General features: G+C 40.3%; 1 protein-coding gene across 3 annotated transcripts in view; it reads right to left on the bottom strand.

Moving 5' to 3' along the window:
* Positions 1-20853, bottom strand: part of GLB1L (galactosidase beta 1 like) — a 390615-nt gene that overhangs the window by 15624 nt on the left and 354138 nt on the right. For 2 of the 3 annotated variants that reach the window (XM_033946517.1, XM_033946519.1), the window contains 2 exons: positions 10705-10836; positions 2887-3114 (listed from right to left, as the gene is read on the bottom strand). In XM_033946517.1, the coding sequence (XP_033802408.1) occupies positions 2887-3114; positions 10705-10836 (360 nt within the window). The remainder of the gene's footprint in view (positions 1-2886; positions 3115-10704; positions 10837-20853) is intronic. The other variant, XM_033946520.1, reaches the window with a different exon arrangement.

Raw genomic sequence — 20853 nt, 5'->3', positions numbered from 1 at the left:
CTATTTTCTCCGTCATCTTTTCTAGGAAGGGTATTTTTGCTATCGGTCAAAAATTGGTACGATCGTTAAGGTTTCCTTTCGGATTCTTGGGAATTGGGTGGATAGGGATAGTTGAGTGTTTCCATGTTTTGGGAATAGTCCCTTCCTCCAAACTAGTTAATCACAACTTACTCCTTGGTACGCTAATCTTGCTTGGATTCTGTGAATCTGTCCCCTCCTAGTTTGCCTCCTATTTTTCCCAACGCACCTTTAGTGTATGTGTTTGTGGGTCCTCTTCTGCTGCTATCCCGCTAGCAGTTGGCGTACCCAGAGTTCTGTCTTAGGACCTCTTCTCTTCTTTTTCTACACCTCTTCCCTTGGTGCCCTGATCTCCTTCCATGACTTCCAGTATCACCTATTTATTTCAATTTCTATCCCGTTGTCCCCAAATAGCTCAAAACGGGTACAACTTTTCTGCACTCATATAAACCCAGCTATTTCCACCTGGACTGTATCTCTCATCTCTTGCTATTTCTGACTCTCTTCGGGAACACTTCTGAAAATGTATGTTTTTGCTAAATGTGTAAAACTGATGTATATATTTTGTAGTTCATTGTAAATAGCTTTTGCATTTCTCTCTTTAACTCCATCATCCCCTACCATCCTGTATATCTTTTATCTTTCCAGAATCCAGCCTAGGTGACTCCCTTCCTTCCCTTCTCACCTTAAGAAACAACCTAAAGCCTGTGAACCCAAACCATTTTACAACTTTCCTGCATTCATATAAACCCAGCTATTTCCACCTGGACTGTACCTCTCATCTCTTGCTATGTCTTCAGGGACACTTCTGAAAAATGCCCATCATTAAAGTATAAGCTACCTCTAGGAGATAGTCTCCATAGCCACACTGTGAACTCAGCCTAGATCCACCCATCCCTAGGCTCACATTACACACATATAGACCCACCCACCCACCAATCACCCTCCACCTGATGCCCAACCAACACAGAATAAGAGTAACTAAATTAAAAAATATAATTCTACTACCCCAGTGCTATACCTTAAACTTATAATAATCTTGCCCGTATACACAAAGGAGTAACAGCCATGACAAATGGATTGCAGAGAAATGTATATTGGTACTAGATCTCAATGTGTGTCACATTAGGTTAAAAACATATTTAAAAAACATGCACTGCCAAGGATAACTATGCAAATTGAAACCTGGAAAATCAAATTGTTTGTACCAGATCCCTAGTTTGTATCAAGTTAGGATACAACCTTGTATCACAAACTTGTCCTGTAATTATGTCAAATTGTAACCAGTCAACTATATAATATGTATGTTTAACCTGTAAGCTGTTTTGAGCTCTTTGAGGACAATGGGATAGAAAACTAACTAAATAAATATAATTATATGCACTTCCAATTGACAGGAGACAAACTCCCATTCTGGACAATAGAGTTATTCGAAGCAAAAGGCAGGCAAATTGAAAACTGACAGGGTGGTCCGTACAGACTCCTATGTGTATTAACAGAAAGAAGATTATCCAGGTTAAAACCTAATCTTCCATTCTGTTACATAAATATAGAAGACTGTACTCTAGGTCAGTGGTATTCAACCCAGACCTCAGGGACCACCTGGCCAATCGGGTTTTCAAAGTCTCTGTCATCCATATTCATTGTGGATATCCTGAAAACCCGACTGAGGACTGGGTTGAATACCACTGCTCTAGGTGACATAGCAAATCAGTGGCCTAAGGTGGGACTGATGAGCCTTCCCTTTTATTTATTTATTTATTTATAAGATTTACAATTTTACAAGCATAAAATAGCACTTGACATAGAGCGAGTAAATACAATTAACCAAACAAAGCAAAAAGAAAATTAAACTCTTATTTAGTCCACTATATAGGAGATCAAGAAAAGAAATTAACTTTAGTGGAAATTATCGAATAATTAATGATAGAGTAATGGCAATAGATGCACCTTCCTACAGCCGAATGGCAAGTCATATATCATTAGGCACAGTTACAAACCCTTCTTTTGACTCAATAAATTCTAGAATCTGTTTAGGCTCAAGCAGAGGATCCAACAAGTGGAAACCTCTGGGCACTGAGCCTCCAACTGAATACTAAGGAAAAAAAAAACCCTTAAAATAACACATTAAACTGCAGAGCAGAGCAAAAACACTTTTAAGCAACTTGCTAGCAGAAAAAAACTGAGGGGGCAAGAGCTGCTGTCTGGGAAGGAAACAGAGTTCAAAGATGATTGACAGCATTCTGCAAGCAACTTGAGGGTTCAAATTCATAACCCTAGTTTTTAGGATTGCTAGACACATGGAACTAGAAAACTCCTATATTAAATGGCATATCAAATTAATAAATTAAATCAATAGGAGCGTTTTTCTTTGAGAATTTAAAAACAAAACATCATAAATGGAATGCAGTAAACACAAGACAATCCAACCCCCTAGCACAGGGCTGCCCAATTCCGGTCCTCGAGATCTACAGGTAGGCCAGGTTTTCAAGATATCCACAAAGGACATGCATGAGAGAGATCTGCATACCAAAAAGGCAGTGCAGGCAAATCTCTCTCATGCATATTCATTGTAGAGATCCTGAAAACCTGGCCTGTCTATAGATCTCGAGGACCGGAATTGGGCATCCCTGCCCTAACATAAGCCACCCTCCTTCCTTGGATTTCTACCACTTAAAGTTAAATCCACAATGAATCTTAGAGATATGCCACAGTATTATCATCTCTAACTTCCCCTTCACTGCACTTTCATTCTCAGGAGCTTCTACTAATTTCCTGAGGATTTCCTCAAGCCTCTCCTACTTTTAATGTTCCCTCTGAGTTGTGCCCAAGGATTTGATTTTGAATTTTATATTTTGTTCTCGTTACCTTACTCCAGCCTGGCAGCTTGAGGTAAGTGTCCTGAGGAAGGCCTGGCACAAGGAAGGATCCTGAGTAGAAAGCTGGCACTGTGCTATTAACACCCTCCTTCTTCTGATGCCTCATGTGCAGTCCATTTTGAGGCCAACCAGTAGAGATGACGGCATCAATGTTCAAGGAGTACATCTCCCAGTCAGTCATTATATAGGAACCTAAAGTGATGTTGTCAACCAGACCCTGGAAAAAGAGGAAAAGTCAGAAAAAGGAAACCTGGCATCAAGACTACACAAGAGGAGAGACAAGGAAAATGACAAGAAGTAGAAGAAAAGCAAAACAGACTAATGTACAGTGAAAGCCTCAAGATGAGAATATCCCCCTCTGCTAACTCACTCCTAGAGTGTTTAACTTGCAGTTTAAACCAAGTATTGTACGCATATAACATCACCAGAACAGACTCTCAATCAGTAACACAGTAAATGACAGCAGATAATACCAATTTTTTGAAAAATGCAGTAACTCAAAACACAGAGAAAATTGCTTGGAAAGTTCAGTTGCTTGGAAAGAGACTGTCTGAATTCAAAAGGGCCTGGGATAGGCATATGGGATCTCTCGGAGAGAGAAAGAGATAATGACTACTGTGGATGGGCAGACTAGATAGGCCATTTGGCCTTTATCTGCCATTATGTTTCTAGGTAACACAACTCCCCCATCACTGGGAAGAGGGGTACACTTAGTTACTTGTGCCACCAAGGAATCCACCTTGGGCTGACCCAAAAACTGCTGACACCCCTGTGCCAGTGGATACAAGCGGGACATACCTCTAGCACTCTTCAAAGTACCTTCCGGAGAATCAAACTGCTCAGGGATATAAAATTCATATCCGGATGCTAGGGAAAGGTTGCAGAGTGTGAGCGTCCACTACAAAACCAGGGAGAAGAAGTGGATGGAACCAGCTGAGTTTGTAAGTTCAATTGCTACAAAGATTCAGCAGGAAGATAAAGCAGAGCCACAAACTTAATTAAGTGCAGGGCAGTGGAACTTCCTCTCCGACGGCAGAATTGACGTCGGGGAGAGGAAGGCTGGTCGGCCCAAAGCAGGGAGAGCTTGGCCGGTGGCGGGCGGCTTTGGGGGCCTGTTATCCAATGGCAGCGGCAGTGGCTTGGGGGAGGGCAGGAAGGGAGAAAGAGGGCAGGCAGGGAGATAGAAGGAAAGAAGAGAAACAGAAAAAAAGAAAGGGGGCATGAAGAGAGAAAGAAAGAGAGGGCAGGGAGAGAGGAAGAAAACATGGGGGGGGGGAAAATGAGGTCAGGAGCAGAGGAAGTATACAGGCTAAAAGAAGGGAAGAAAGATTGGATGCACAGTCAGAAGAAGAAAGGGCAACCAGAGACTCGTGAAATCGCCAGACAAGGTAGGAAAAATGATTTTATTTTAAATTTAGTGATCAAAATGTATCTGAATTTATATCTGCTGTCTATATTTTACACTATGGTCCCCTTTTACTAAACCACAATAGAGGTTTTTAGCGCAGAGAGCCTACGAGCATCGAGAGCAGCACTGGGCATTCAGCGCAGCTCCCTGCGCTAAAAAATGCTATTGTGGTTTAGTAAAAAGGGAGGGGGTAGGTATTTGTCTATTTTTGTATGGTTGTTACTGAGGTGACAGTGCATAGAGTCATCTGCTTTGACCTCTTTGAAAAACCCTGGAATAGGAATGATGATTAACATTTTCTATGCGTACAGTGTGCTTTGTTTTTTTTAAATTTTATTGTTGGTAGATCATTTTGACTAGGTCATTTTAAAAGTAGCTCGCAAGCCCAAAAAGTGTGGGCAACCCTGGTCTAGAATGTCTGACCTATCGTACTGGACCGAGTCGAGCTTTCCTGGATTGAAGTCTTGGTATACAAAACTAAGCATTAGATTAGATTAGAAATATACATTACCCTTAGGAAAACTTTAAGCAGTGCATCATATAACTGCCATGTAAGATTGGCAAGGCAAGTTATCAAGTGCCCTATTTATGATGCCAGTGTATAATCTTCATGCGGGACCTTGTCAAACACCTTCTGAAAATCCAGATATACAATGTCAATCGGGTCACCCTTGTCTATCTGCCTGTTTACTCCCTCGAAGAAGTGAAGCAAGTTCGTCAGGCAAGATCTTCCCTTGCTGAAGCTGTGCTGGCTGGTCCTCATCAGCTTGTGTCTGTCAAGGTGATCAATGATGCGGTCCTTTATCAGCGCCTCTACCATCTTTCCCGGTACCAAGGTGAGACTCACCGGTCTGTAGTTTCCTGGATCTCCCCTCAAAACTTTCTTGAAGATCGTCGTGCCATTCGCCACTTTCCAGTCTTCCGGAATCGTTCCCGATTTGAACGACAGATTGGCTATTAGTTGTAGCAGTTCAGCTATAGCCCCTTTCAGTTCCTTGATCACCCTCGGATGGATGCCATCCGATCCCGGGGATTTATCATTTTTAAGCCTATCAATCTGCCTGCATCCCTTTTCTAGACTGACCGTCATCCCTGTCAGTTTCCCAGTCTCGTTTCCTACGTATAGCCTGTCGGCTTCTGGTATGTTGCGTATATCCTCTTCGGTAAAGACATGCAAAAAATGTGTTCAGTTTGTTGGAACATAAGAACATAAGAAGCGCCATCTCCGGATCAGACCTTCGGTCCATCAAGTCCGGCGATCCGCACATGCGGAGGCCCTGCTAGGTATATACCTGGCTTATTTTATAGCCAACCATATCTTTATATGCCTCTCTCAAGGAGATATGCATCTAGTTTGCTTTTGAAGCCTAGGACTGTCGATTCCGCAATAATCTCCCCTGGGAGAGTATTCCAGATGTCAACCACTCTCTGTGTGAAGCAGAACTTCCTGATATTAGTCCTGAACTTGCCCCCCTTAGCTTCATTTCATGTCCTCTTGTCCGTGTCAAATTGGACAATGTAAATAATCTTCTCTGCTCTATTTTGTCGATTCCTTTCAGTATTTTGAAGGTCTCGATCATATCCCCATGCAGTCTCCTTTTCTCAAGGGAGAACAATCCCAGTGTTTTAAGTCGATCCTCATATTCCAGTTTCTCCATACCCTTCACTAGTTTAGTTGCTCGTCTCTGCACCCTCTCCAGCAGTTTTATATCCTTCTTTAGGTAGGGAGACCAATGTTGGACAAGTTTCAAGTTTATTAGTTGGCTTGTTCAATCGCTTAATCGGATTTCTAAGCGATGTACAGTAAAATATATATTCATAAGGAAACAAAAACATTACATACACTTAATTAATTATAATATAAAACAAAAGGTAAGAGGGGATGAAATACATTTTTTATAGTAAAGAAAGAACATACAGGGAAAATACAAAAGGAAGTTGGAAAAACAAGAAGAAGCAAAATAATTCACTAAAATAAAACTATAAAATAAAATTTAATTAATTTGCAAATGCATCTTTAAAAAGAAAGGTTTTTAACTCGCTTTTAAATTTCCCAAACACCTTCTCCTCCCGTAAAAACATGGGAAGCGCATTCCAAATCTGGGGTGCTGTACATGAGAAGATAAATTGTCTTCTTGTACTAATAATTTTTAGCGAAGGAATTGATAAAAGGTTCCGTTCACTAGATCGTAAGATTCTTTTAACTGAATAGGGGATAAGTAACCTAAATAAAAATGCTGGCGTCTTATTTTCTAATGTTTTAAAAATAATTGTACATAATTTATGAGTAATTCTATGAATGACTGGAAGCCAATGAGCCTTTTTAAGGAGTGGTGTCACATGATCGAATTTTTTAGATTTTGTTATTAATTTAATTGAAGCATTTTGAATTATTTGTAATCGTTTAATTTCTTGTAAAGCAATTCCTGTAAATAGTGAATTGCAATAATCGATTTTAGACATCACCAGAGAGTGAATAAGAATATTAAGTGCTTTGGGACAGAGGAATTTAGAAATAGATCGAATTTTACGCAACCTATAGAAGGTAGTTTTAACAATACTACTAATGTGATCATGATAATTAAGTTTATTATCAAAAATTACTCCTAGAATTTTAGTATTTCTAACTAATTGAAGAGGAACATTTTGAATCAAAATAGGAGCAACTAGAGAAAAACTTTCCTTCCAAGGAAAAAGCATGATATTTGTTTTTTTGATATTGAGGGCCAATCTGTTTTTGTCCAGCCAATGATGAATTTGCTCAAGTTTTTCATTAATTGTCAAGATTTCATTTATGTTGTTATTGTTTAGGGGGTACAATAACTGTATATCATCAGCATAGGCAAAAACATGAAATCCTATAGATTGACATAATGTCAATAGTGGTGCCAAAAATATATTAAAAAGTAAAGGTGAAAGTATAGATCCTTGTGGAACCCCATGTGATATTTGTGACGGTAAAGATGAAGATTCATTAAAAATTACTGTAGATGTGCGATTACTGAAATAAGATGTAAACCATGCTAGAACATCATCTGTAACCCCAATAGATTGGAGTCTAGCAAGGAGTAATTGGTGATCAATCGTATCAAACGCTGCTGAAAGATCAAGAGATGTTAAAAGCACCGATTGATGATGATCCAAGAAATATTGAATTGAAGTTGTCATACCAATTAGTATTCCAAGTGGGGTCTGACCATTGCCCTATAAAGCGGTATTATAACTTTCTCCGATCTACTCGAGATTCCTTTCTTTATCATGCCCAACATTCTATTTGCCTTATTTGCCGCTGCCGCGCATTGTGCCGACGGCTTCAGGGTCCTATCAATCAGTACACCCAGATCCCTTTCTTGTTCACTTTTTCCCAGAGTTGCACCTGACATTCTGTACTCGTATTCCTTATTTTTACTGCCTAAATGCATTACCTTGCATTTCTCCACATTGAACTTCATCTGCCCTTTCTCCGCCCAGTTTTCTAACCGACACAAATCGCTCTGGAGTTCCTCACTGTCCTCCTGCGATCTGATTGCCCGGCAGAGTTTTGTGTCGTCTGCAAACTTGATGATCTCACTGGATGTTCCGTTTTCCAGGTCATTGATATAAATATTAAAAAGGATCGGCCCAAGTACCGAGCCCTGGGGTACACCACTAGTCACTTTCTCCCAGTCGGAGAACTTCCCATTTATGTCCACTCTCTGCTTCCTGTTTTCCAGCCATTTGCCTATCCATCTTTGTATATCTCCCTCTATGCCATGGCTTTGTCGTTTCATGAGAAGTCTTTCGTGTGGAACTTTGTCAAATGCTTTCTGGAAGTCCAAGTATATTATGTCCACCGGCTTTCCACTATCAATTTGCTTGTTAACGGTCTCAAAGAATTGGAGTAAATTCGTCAAACACGATTTCCCTTTCCTGAATCCATGTTGACTGGGTTTCATCAAGTCGTTTGTGTCCAAGTGCTGAACTATGCTATCCTTGATCAGTGATTCAATCATCTTGCCGGGGACAGATGTAAGACTCACAGGTCTATAGTTGCCCAGTTCTCCTCTCGATCCTTTTTTGAAAATTGGTGTGATGTTCGCTTTCCTCCAGTCGTCTGGTATCTGATGGCTTTGTCCTCCTTTAGTGCTCCCTTTATTCTATGGTCATCCAATGGCCCCACCGCTTCCTTCGCCGGTCGTTTCCCCTTAACATATTGAAAGAATGGCTTAAAGTTTTTTGCCTCCTTGGCTATTTTTTCCTCATTATTTTTTGGCCCTTCTTACCGCCTTGTGGCACTTGCTTTGATATTTGTGCTTTTTCCAATTTTTGTCCGTTTTTGACCTTTTCCATTCCTTAAATGAGGTCTTCTTGTCTCTGATCGCTTCCTTCACTGCTACAGTGAGCCACGCCGGTTCCCTGTTCTTTTTCCTCTTGGATCCCTTCGTGATACACGGTATATATAGATTTTGCGCCTTGATGACTGTGTCCTTAAAAAGGGACCATGCTTGCTCTTGAGTTTTTACAATGCTTATGTTCTTCTTAATCTTCTCCCCCACCATGAGTCTCATCACTTTGTAATTCCCTTTTCAGAAGTTTAGTGCCGTGGCCGACGTTCTAGTCCGATGTTTTGCCCCTGTGTCCAGGTAGAAGCGGATCATATTGTGATTACTGCTTCCTAGCGTCCCTTCTACTTCTACACCTTGCACCGGTCCTCGTAGTCCATTTAGAATTAAGTCCAGAATTGCATTTCCTCTCGTATTTTCCTTGACAAGTTGTTCCAGGAAGCAATTGCCTACAGCATCCAGGAACTTGGTCTCCCTAGCGCAGCCGGAGGTGCCTAGGTTCCAGTCTATCCCTGGATAATTGAAGTCACCCATAATAACCACGTTGCCTCCCTTGCAGTTGCATTTAATTTCATCCGTCATCTCTCCATCAATTTCTTCAGACTGCCCTGGGGATCGGTAGTAGATGCCGATTTTCATTTCCGTTCCTTTTGTCCCTGGAATTTTGGCCCATAGAGACTCTACCCTATTTTTCATTTCCAGCGTGTTCTCTCCGGTAGACTCAATGCCCTCTTTGACATATAGGGCAACGCTCCCATCTTTTGGCCCACTCTGTCTCTGCGGTATAGCTTGTATCCTGGTAGCACAGTGTCCCAGACATTTTCCTCATTCCACCATGTTTCCGTGATGCCGATGATATCAAGGTTATCTTTTTGTGCCATAGCTTCTAATTCACCCATCTTATTCTTCAGGCTCCTTGTGTTCGTGTATATACACTTGAGTTTGCGGCCTGTTACTTTCTTGCATTTCCTTCCCTCTTATGTCCCTTTCGATCTGTCAGGATTTCGGTCTTGCCTATGATCCGGTGAATCTTTCCCACTATCTTTCTGCACGGTATCCTCTTGGTATACCGGTTTCCAAACCATCAACTTTCGGCTTTCCCCTTCTTCCTAGTTTAAAAACTTCTCAATTTTTCTCTTGACGTTGCTTGCAAGCAGCCTCGTTCTGTCTCTGCTGAGGTGGAGTCCATCCTTCCTGAATAGGTTACTCTTCCCTCAGAATGTCTTCCAGTTGCGCACGAAGTGGAATCCTTCTTCCTCACACCAGCGCCTCATCCACGTGTTGACTGCTTGCAGCTCCATCTGCCTCTTCTCATCTGCCCTGAGTACCAACAGGATCTCTGAAAACATTACCCTCTGTGTTCTGGTCTTTAGCTTCCTTCCTAGGATCCGGAACTGGTCCTTCAGTCCTTCCCTGCTGTAGTTCCTGTTGCTCACGTTGTTAGTCCCCACATGGATCACCACCGCCATACCTTCCTCTTCCACACTGTCGATGATCCTGTCGATGCGGCTCACTATATCTTCTACCTTGGCTCCCGGTAGACAGGTCACCAGCCGATCCTGTCTTCCTCCTGCTATGTAGCTGTCAACTTGTCTGATGATGGAGTCCCCCCAATGATTGCTGTCCTCTCAGTCTTCTTTTGCCTCTCTAGCCACAGGTCTGTGTTCCTGGTGTATGTCCATCTCTCCAGCCATAGGTCCATGTCCATATCCTGGCATTGGCTTGCACCGGACTTGTCTTCTTGTGGGTTCCCTCTGTTGTTTCCAGATCTCGCTGCAGTGTAACCTGTGGTTAAATTGTAAAATATATTCTTTCAAATTTGATGGTGGCATTTAATGGTTAGATACATTATAATATTTGGTTTCATTTTATTACTTTCCAAAGCAACAGACTGTTTAGATACTACTCCATTCAAATTGCTTCTCCAGTCTTCCCTTCTACTTACAGAAGAAACAGATACATAGAAAGACATGCATAAATATGCAGAGAAGTTGGAAAGAATTCCATCAGCCATGCTTAGCATGCTGTTCACACTTGTGATTCTATATATTCTTTACCCATGATGTATATTATTTACCTTAAAATCATTAAAGTTTATGCCAAAGTTAATCCTGCCCATGTTTTCCACCAAAATGTCCAGCTGGTCCCCTTTACGGCCTGTCACACTGATCATCAGTACTGAGTCTCGCTCCAATGTTCCCTGGTATACCTGAAACAGAACATGACAGCAAAGGCTTGAAAATTATAAGAAGCTTCATTTCTGCCTTCAAATATTGCCTCAAATGAAATAGAAAGTGGGGTTCCTCAGGAGTCTGTGCAGGGACTGTTGCTTTTTAACACATTTATAAATATCTAAAGATGGGAATAGCTAGTAAGGTAATTAAATTTGTGCTGACACAAAGCTGTTCAAAGTAGAGAGCTGCACGGGAACGGGGACGACGGGAATCCCGCGGGACCCGCGGGCATCCCGCGGGTTCCCCCTTTGGGTCACGGGGATCCCGTGGGGACGCCCCTAGGGTCGCGGGGATCCCGTGGGGACACCCCCTAGGGTCGCGGGGATCCCGTGGGGACGCCTCCGAGGGTCGCGGGGTTCCTGCGGGGCTGGATGTACTCAGTCGCGCGGCTCTTCTCCCTACCTTCTCTGCTTGCAGCACAGAGCCGAACGGAAGTCTTCCCGACGTCAGCGCTGACGTCGGAGGGGAGGGAGGGCTTAAACAAAGCTGGATGTACTCAGTCGCGCGGCTCTTCTCCCTACCTTCTCTGCTTGCAGCACAGAGCCGAACGGAAGAAATAGTTATTTCATTTAATTATGCTACTGAATTAAAGGCTCTGGTAGAAACCCATTTACAAATAAGCAAAAAGACTTTATTAATTTGAAAATATTTTTTTTTTTTTTTTTTTTTTAATCTTTATTCCTTTTTATTTCTTTCAACAAGTGTACAATATTATTACAATTAATTCACATAACTCACTTGACATTCTTAAACAATATTATTATACATGTTTTAATACCCCCATCCACCTCCCATCCCTTCCCATATCAACAAAATATTTCGTCCAAACTTATACATACTTATACATCTCTCTTTCATAATACAATTAATCTTACATTAAATCTGTCCCTCCCCCCACCCTTTCTTCCTCAAACTCTTTATTCATTTTATTATACAAAGTAATGCACAACAATATATATCTCATCATAGTACATATATCCCCTTATATTTCATAACAACATATTTCCAATAAATTTACCCTCTTTCCTTTTCTATTCATACCTATATACCATGTTTCTTATATCCATTAATCAGTTGAAATATACCGCTAGCTAACTAAATTATCTTATCCCCCCCACCCCACCCCATTTTTATAAATTATCCTCTAAGGAAAAAGAATAAATCTTAATCATTATAATAATCAATTAATGGCCTCCACACCTCTTGAAACCTTTTAAAATACCCCCTTTGTACTGCAAGAAATCTTTCCATCTTGTACATATGACAAACTGAGTTCCACCAGAAACTACAATTCAGTCTAGAACAGTCTTTCCAATTAGTTGTTATTTGCTGAATTCCCACACCAGTAAGAATCATCAATAATTTATTGTTTGCTGCAGATATTTGGCATTTGGCCCTCATACACATTCCAAAAACCACTGTGTCATAGGATAATGCCACATGACTCTCCATCAATATGTTGACTTGATCCCAGATTGATATCCAAAATGCCTGAATACATGGACAATAAAATAAAAGATGGTCTAAAGTTCCAACTTCAATTTTACAATGCCAGCATCTATTAGACTTAGAGCAATCTAATTTTTGTAATCTAGTAGGGGTCCAGAATGCTCTATGCAACAAAAAGAACCATGTTTGCCTAATAGATGCTGACATCGTACCTTTAATTCTCCAAGACCAAATACGTGGCCATTGAGATGCATTAATCTGATGCTTAATCTCAATGCTCCAAATATCTCTTAATCCATTTTTAGGCTTCTTATTCAAATAATTAGATATAATTTTATACCACTTTGCGGCCTGATGACCCAGAAAATCTGCCTGGAAACATAAGAATTCTAAGCTGTAATGATCATTTAAAGATTTCCATTCAGGGAACCCCACCTGAATAGCCTGCTTCAATTGCAACCACTTAAAACTTTGTTTTTTATTCAGACCATATTTATGTTGCAATTGTGAAAATTCAAGCATCTTACCATTATCAATTATTTCCGTTAATGATCTTATACCTGCTTTAATCCAATCTTTCCAGACAACCTTAAACCCGCCTATTTGTATCTTGGAGTTTACCCAAATAGTCTGTTGTTTCGATTTTAAAATAGAATCAGTAGTTAATTTGTCTATAAACCTTAATGTTTTCCAAGTATCCATTAATACTCTATTGTCCTTACGTATTCTAGGCATTTTTATACCAAGCAAAAGATCAAGCCTAAGTGGAAAGATAAGTGATCTCTCCATCTTTAACCACTCTGGTAATTGTTCCAAAAGCTCTGGGAGGACCCAATACATACCTTGGCGCATGATATAGGCTTGATGATACCTATAAAAATTGGGAAAATTTACCCCACCCTCCTCAATTGGTCTTTGCAAAGACACTAAAGCCACTCTTGCAATTTTACCCAGCCAAATAAATTTAACCAGAATACTATTTAATTTTTTATAGAAAGACCCCTGAAAAAACACTGGTATCATTCCCAATTGATAGCAAACCACAGGCAAAATCATCATTTTAACAGTTTGAACTCTTCCCCACCAGGACAAATGTAAAGGATTCCATTGCTCACACATCTCTGTTACTTTTTGTAATAAAATTTTTTGATTTATTCTCATTGTCTCTTCGAGTGTTTTATTCAACCAAATACCTAAGTACTTTATTCCATCCTCTTTCCATATAAAAGGGAAAGAATCAAATATACCTTTTGTACAATGCACATTTAAAGGTAAAATCTCTGATTTAGTCCAATTTATTTTGTATCCTGAGAATTTTCCAAATGTATCTATTACCTTCAGTAGACATGGAATTGTTGTTTCCGGATTCCTCAAATGAAGCAAGATGTCATCTGCATAAGCAGATACTTTATATTCCACTCCAGCACATGGAATACCCTGTATGTCCTTTGCCTGTCGAATAGCTAATAATAAGGGTTCAAGAACTATATCAAAGAGCAAAGGAGATAATGGACAACCTTGTCTAACTCCCCTCTGCAACTTAAAAGCATCTGAAATATTATTATTTATATATAAGCGAGCAGTTGGGGAGCTATACAGTGTTTGAATCATTTGTATAAATCCGGATCCAATACCAAACCACTCCATAGCTTGATACATGAAATTCCATTCTACACGATCAAAAGCCTTTTCAGCATCTAGTGATACCGAAAAAGCCGGATCATTAATTTGTTTTGTTAAATAATATATCTGAAATGCCAGTCTAGTATTATTAGAAGAGTGTCTCTGAGCAACAAATCCAGTTTGATTCATTCCTATTATATGCGGAAGAGCTTTAGCCAATCTTAATGCTAAAATCTTAGCTAATAATTTACCATCTACATTTATTAAAGATATAGGCCTGTAATTTGACACCAATGTTGGATCTTTATTTGGCTTTGGCAAAACAATAGTTAAAGATTCTGCCATAGTGCCTGATATACAACCTTTATTCAGTTGATCCTGATATAATTTTAATAAATATGGTAATAGGGAAATTTGAAATTCTTTATAAAACTCTACTGTAAATCCATCTCCACCTGGAGCGGTCCCAACTCTAAGGGATTTCAATGCCATTTGTAACTCTTTTAATGATATAGGTTTATCTAAACTTCCTTTTATATGATCAGGAACCTTAGGACCTTCAATTAAACTCAAAAAATCCAACCCATCTTTCTCTTTATTTAAATAAGACTCCGAAGAATACAGTGACTTATAATATTTTAAAAATTGTTTTAATATATTTCCAATTTGAGAATGTGAATTGCCTAACTCATCCTTAATTATGTTTATTTTTTCCTTCCTTTTCTTTGCTTTTAAATAATTTGCCAATAATCTTCCAGCCTTATTTGCACTACCATAATATACCGCTTGTTGAGCAAAAATATCTTTCCTTACTAACCCAGAGGAAATTTCATTATATTCACATTTTTTTTTTAACAATATTTGAAATGTCTCCTGTTCCCATTTATTAACCAATTTTAATTCCAAATTTTTAATTTCTTTTTCCAAATTTACATATTGCTTTCTTAGCTGTTTCTTTTTATATGCAGAATATGATATAATTTGTCCTCTCATAGTTGCTTTGAAAGCATCCCATAAAATTCCAATCGACATTTCCTCTAAATCATTAAGTAAAAAATATTCATTAATTTTAGTTTGAAATTCTGTGTAAAATTTAGAATCAGCAAGCAATGCATTATCAAACCTCCATATCGGTTTAGAATTATCTTGATCTACTAAATTAACTTCTATCCACACACCACCATGATCAGATATTATTATTGGTTCTATGTCAGCTTTTACAACTTTCTGTACTATCTGATCTGAAACAAAAATATAATCAATTCTTGAAAATGATTGATGAACATGTGAACAAAATGTAAATTCCCGATCATTAAAATGAAGAATACGCCATATATCTTTTAAATTACATGATTGTATCAAATTATCTAACCCCATTGATTTCATAATTCTACTTGGTTTTTTATCCATTATTGGATCTATAACAGCATTGAAGTCCCCAGCCACCACTAAATTAGTAGTAGCCAGTGGTAAAATTAATTGTTGTAGAGACTTAAAGAATTCACTTTGATTCGAATTAGGGGCATATACATTTAACAACGCCATTGTATTATTGCCCATGCTCATGTCAACAAGTACCCATCTTCCTAGAGGATCTGCCTTAATCATATTAAACGTTGCTGTACATTTTTTATTTATCAATATTGCTACTCCTGCCTTCTTTTTTATCGCTGGTGCAAATAAACATTGTTTTATCCAATTATCTGACAGCTTCATAGACTCTATCCCAGACAAATGTGTCTCCTGCAGAAAACATATATCTATATTCTGTTGTTTGATATATGACATTATCTTTTTCCTTTTTACTGGGTGATTCAGGCCATTAACATTTAAAGAAAATATTTTGAAAGTCATTACACAAATAAAAATTTAATATCTAAGAATCTCCACTTCAATATCATATTATACTCCTTTTCCTTATATCCATATTGTAAATTATCTCGGTCCCCTTCCCCCAACACTTCCCTATCTCTCTATCAACATATTTCCCCCAATTCACAAAATCTTTAATAAATATTATACCAACATCTCTTCCTCCCATTCCCCTCCCTACTCCCTCCCTTCCCCCCCCAATTAATAATGCAAACTTGGAAACGCTCATATATAATCAGGTGACAAAAAGCTCCCTTCAGGCTCTGCCATATACATCATTTATCACTCTTAATAAGCTACATTATATAATATAATATCTTTCAAATAATCTACTAAGTTCAAATTTCATTTTTTTATTTTTTTATTTTTTTGTTATGTTTTTTTTTTATTTTTTATTTATTTATTTATTTTTTTTTTATTTCTTCCCCTCCTTCCCCTTTTTTCTTTTTTTTTTTCCCCCCCTCATTCCACCCTTTTTCCTCCATTCCCTTTTCTTCTTCCACCCTCACTCCCCTCCCCACTTATCCTTAAATTATAAAACATCTATAGATTCAGAATCTTTCCCTCACATGCCCAAGAAACTCATTTTCTTATACCAATATCTTTTAATATTAAATTGAATTTACTACAAATAAATAAATCAATATTATTGTATTCCTGTGAAAAGAAATTACATGTTAATAAATTATTCAATTTTCTAATTGCATACCCCCTTTAATTAATCTAAAATCACCTTCTTAACCTTAAACATTAAAGTGATATTAAAATATATCATTATATATCATAAATAAACAATTTCATCAATCTTCCGCTTTGTGTAGAAAAACTCTCCAAGCATATTCAGCTTCTCCCCATCTCTTCAATTCTTCATGTCTTTATATCAGCTGCTTGTTTTAACTAATTCATCACTATTATGCATCTATTTTTATCGTTCATTCCCTTTTTTTTTTTTCATAAAATCCCTAAACAGTTTCAGTTCCTTTAATATATTATAGTCATATTAAAAGTCTGAATAAATCCAACCACACTTTCCAGTTTCATTATATTTAAATTGTCATCTATGTTTCTACAGAGTCATTCATACACTGAAGAGTCAATCCAAAAGAAATCTGATGTTCTTTGCTTTACAGTCAATTCATAGTGAAATTATTCTTAAATCCTGTTTAGATACTGCTTTATCCTTTACATCTCATACTTTCCTTGATCTTTCTTTCACTTCTTTCAAGTCACTTCTTCTTCCAAACAACTTGCATTTTTTTATAATAAGTTTATATTCTCTTTAAAATTTAGGATTTATCTGCAATCAGGCTTTTGTCTCCTTCATATTTCCAAATTCTTTTCCTTTTTTAGCGCAGTTTAAGTAATCATCCAATACAATTCTTTTTCTGTTTAAACCACCTCTTTTCCTGTAAAGTGTCCTATGCACTTAAGGAAATCTCCATCATCTATTAATTGGGAAGAATACATACTTTGCAAATGGGTTTCTACCAGAGCCTCTAATGTTTATAAATTTTTATCAACACAACTAATATACTACTTTATCCTGAAGCAAAATAAAAAAAAAGAAATATAATTATTTTCCTACCTTTGTTGCCTGGTTTCTGCTTTCCTCATGTTCTCATTCAATTCCTTCCATCCACTGTCTCTCTTCCTTCTACATCTTCCATTTGCTCTGTTACTGTGCCTCTCCCTTTCTTCCCCCTTCCAAATTGGTCTGGCACCCATCTTCTTCTCTCCGCTCCCCCCATAGTCTGGCATCTGTCTTCTTCCCTGCCAGCGTCTTCTCCCTACTCTCTCTTCCCCATTTCCTTTCAGCGTCCTTCTCCCCCCATCTTCCCCATGTCCTGTCAGCGTCCTTCTCCCCCTCTGTCTTCCACATGTGCTTTCAGTGTCCTACTCCCCCCTCTGCTTCCCCATGTCCTTTCAGCGTCCTTCTCCCTCTCTGTCTTCCCCATGGCCTTTCAGCGTCCTTCTCCACCCCTTTGTCTTCCCCATGTGCTTTCAGCATCCTTCTCCCCCCTCTGTCTTCCACAAGTGCTTTCAGAGTCCTTCCCCCCCCCGCCCTTCCCATGGCCTTTCAGCGTCCTTCTCCACCCCTTTGTCTTCCCCATGTCCTTTCAGCGTCCTTCTCCACCCCTTTGTCTTCCCCATGTGCTTTCAGTATCCTTCTCCCCCCTGTCTTCCACAAGTGCTTTCAGAGTCCTTCCCCCCCCGCCCTTCCCATGGCCTTTCAGCGTCCTTCTCCACCCCTTTGTATTCCCCATGTGCTTTCAGCGTCCTTCTCCCTCCTCTGTCTTCAAGTGCTTTCAGAGTCCTTCCCCCCCTCCTCCCGTCTTCCCCATGGCCTTTCAGCGTCCTTCTCCCCACTCCTTCTCTACCGCCCCGGGTGCAGCACAGCCGGCCAGGTCCCCTTACTTTTGTGGCACTTCCCCGACCGACTGACAACAGCCCCGGTCCGACAAACCTCCCTGCCCTTAACTGCGAATCTAAATTACCTTATTACAGCTGCTGTAAGAAGATAATTTAGATTCGCAGCTACAGGGCAGGGAGGATTGTCGGACCGGGGCTGTTGTCGGTCGGTCGGGGAAGTGCCACAAAAGTAAGGGGACCTGGCCGGCTGTGCTGTAACAGGGGCAGGGTGTGGCGGGGCGGACCGCCCCCTCCCTTGGTAGCCACTCGAACCGCGAGGCTACTCTCCTCCTTACCTGCACTGCCTACAGCACAGAGCCAAACGGAAGTCTTCCCGACGTCAGCGCTGACGTGGGAGGGAGGGCTTTGTTTAAGCCCTCCCTCCCCTCCGACGTCAGCGCTGACGTCGGGAAGATTTCAGTTCGGCTCTGTGCTGCAAGCAGAGAAGGTAGGGAGAAGAGCCGCGCGACTGAGTACATCCAGCCCCGCAGGAACCCCGTGACCCTCGGAGGCGTCCCCATGGGATCCCCGCGACCCTAGGGGGCGTCCCCACGGGATCCCCGCGACCCTAGGGGCATCCCCACGGGATCCCCGTGACCCAAAGGGGGAACCCACAGGATGCCCGCGGGTCCTGCGGGATTCCCGTCGTCCCCGTTCCCGTGCAGCTCTCTATTACAAACCAAGTATACCAATTGCCCATTCTGCTCATCTAAAGGAGTCTTATGAGAATATGAAGAATTTACTAGAAGCAATAAGTTATAAAACACACCAGTGAAACATCTGTGGTGATCTGAAGGTCATTGGCATGCTAACGGGAATGCAAGGAGGATTCACTAAAGGCTAGATTTTACTCTGGCCCGATTCACTTACCTCTCTGCCAATCCGATTCCGATCAGCGCATGCAAATGACGGGAACGGCATGTAAAGTAGGCAGAGATGTGGTTCACTAAACAAATTTTGCAAACCAACTGGGCAGGCCGCTCAACCCAAGAAGCGACTGCTGGGGATCAGTCTCAAACGTCCTTTCCCACTCTCCAGCTCCATTGCCACCCTGCTCTCTGCACGCCCTGCTCTCTGCTGCCCCTATCTGGCTGCCTTTACTCTGCAGAAGCCCTGGCGGGGGGAGAGTAGTGGCTGTTGGCCACATTGTTTAGCTCCTCTCGCTGTCCTGCTCTCTGCCCTTCTCCTGTCTTTCAGCCCCGACTTTCAGCCTCTCTGCCCTGACTCTCCTCTTGCTGCCCTGCTCTCTGCCCCAAATCCAAACTCCCCCTGCTCTCTGCCGCCCAGACTGATCTCTATTGTTCTGACTCTCCTGCTCTCTGCCTCCTTTCCTGCAGTGTGAGCCCGCGTGTTTAATGAGGGGCTGAACTACGCAGTGCATCCCCGCATTAAACCTGTGGGCTTGCACTGCAGGGAAGGCGACAGAGAGCAGGAGAGTCAGGGCCAGTGAGTTTTAGCCTTTTAAAGACAGGATCGCCCTTCAAGACAACTTTTAGTTGAAGAGATAGCAAGAGAGTCAGGGCCCTCCAAACCCCCCCAAAAAAACCCACCTCAAAAATAAGCACGAACGCATGCGCAGACCATCTACAGGGAAAACAGATGGTCTGCGCATGCGTCAGGATCGCACACTAGCGATCCGTGTTGGCAGATGGGGGCATTCCTCCGATCGCCCCATTAGAATATTATTAGTTTTTGAATCCATCAGACCTGCCAGGATTGGACACGGATCGGTCACGATTGGGCAGGTTAGTGAATCTATCCCTAAATACTGCTGTTTCCTGTGCTTGTGGGATAGCAGATCTACAGCTGAACATTATGTCAAGCGTGTCTGGCAGCTGAGGGATACCTTTAACCCAGGACAAGCAGTGTGACATTTATGCCATTGGTGGATCCTCAAAAAATATTTTTTCCACCTCTTCATATAAAGCTGGGGTTGATGAAGAACCTGGTAAAGGCCATGGGTAAAGCAAACTCGCCAGGTTTTCAATATCTTAAGAAATTTCCAAATATCAGTACTGTAAAACTGAAGGAAGGGATATTTAAAGGCCCACAGATCAAGTCCGTTATGAAAGATGAAGATTTTAAGCAATAAAGAGTCAAATATCGTCATATAATAATAAACTTTTATTAGTCATGACAGGGGTTGCCATTCAACATATTACCAACAATTGGAAGAATTACAAGAATCTTAATTACACATTCTGGTGGAATTCGTTATGCCATATTTTTAAGATGGAAAGAGCAATAGCGATACAAAAAGGGACATATAATAACTTTATAAAGATATGGGGGCCATTGGTAAAGTATTGTGATGAATAGACATCAATTCTTTTATTTTTCTTTTCTTTTTTAGATATATTTAGCACACTCAAGGGGGAGGGTGGATATGGAGTGTAAGTTAATAAAATAGGTTATTATATGTTATGTAATATAGTACACTCTATTTTAGTTGAAAATGTGATGAAGGGTAGGTGGGTGAGTGGGTGGTTTTGGGGGGGTTTTTTTTTTACACTATTTGATCTTATGTGTTAGATATTATGGTGCTATATTGGAATTACTTGTATGATATATTTTTGTGCACTTATTGTATGATTTGAAAATGAATAAAGATTAAAAAAAAAAAAAGATTTTAAGCAATC

Source organism: Geotrypetes seraphini, chromosome 5 (assembly GCF_902459505.1).
Source record: "Geotrypetes seraphini chromosome 5, aGeoSer1.1, whole genome shotgun sequence".
Classification (NCBI taxonomy): Eukaryota; Metazoa; Chordata; class Amphibia; order Gymnophiona; family Dermophiidae; genus Geotrypetes; species Geotrypetes seraphini.
This window is presented reverse-complemented; position numbering and strand designations above follow the sequence as displayed.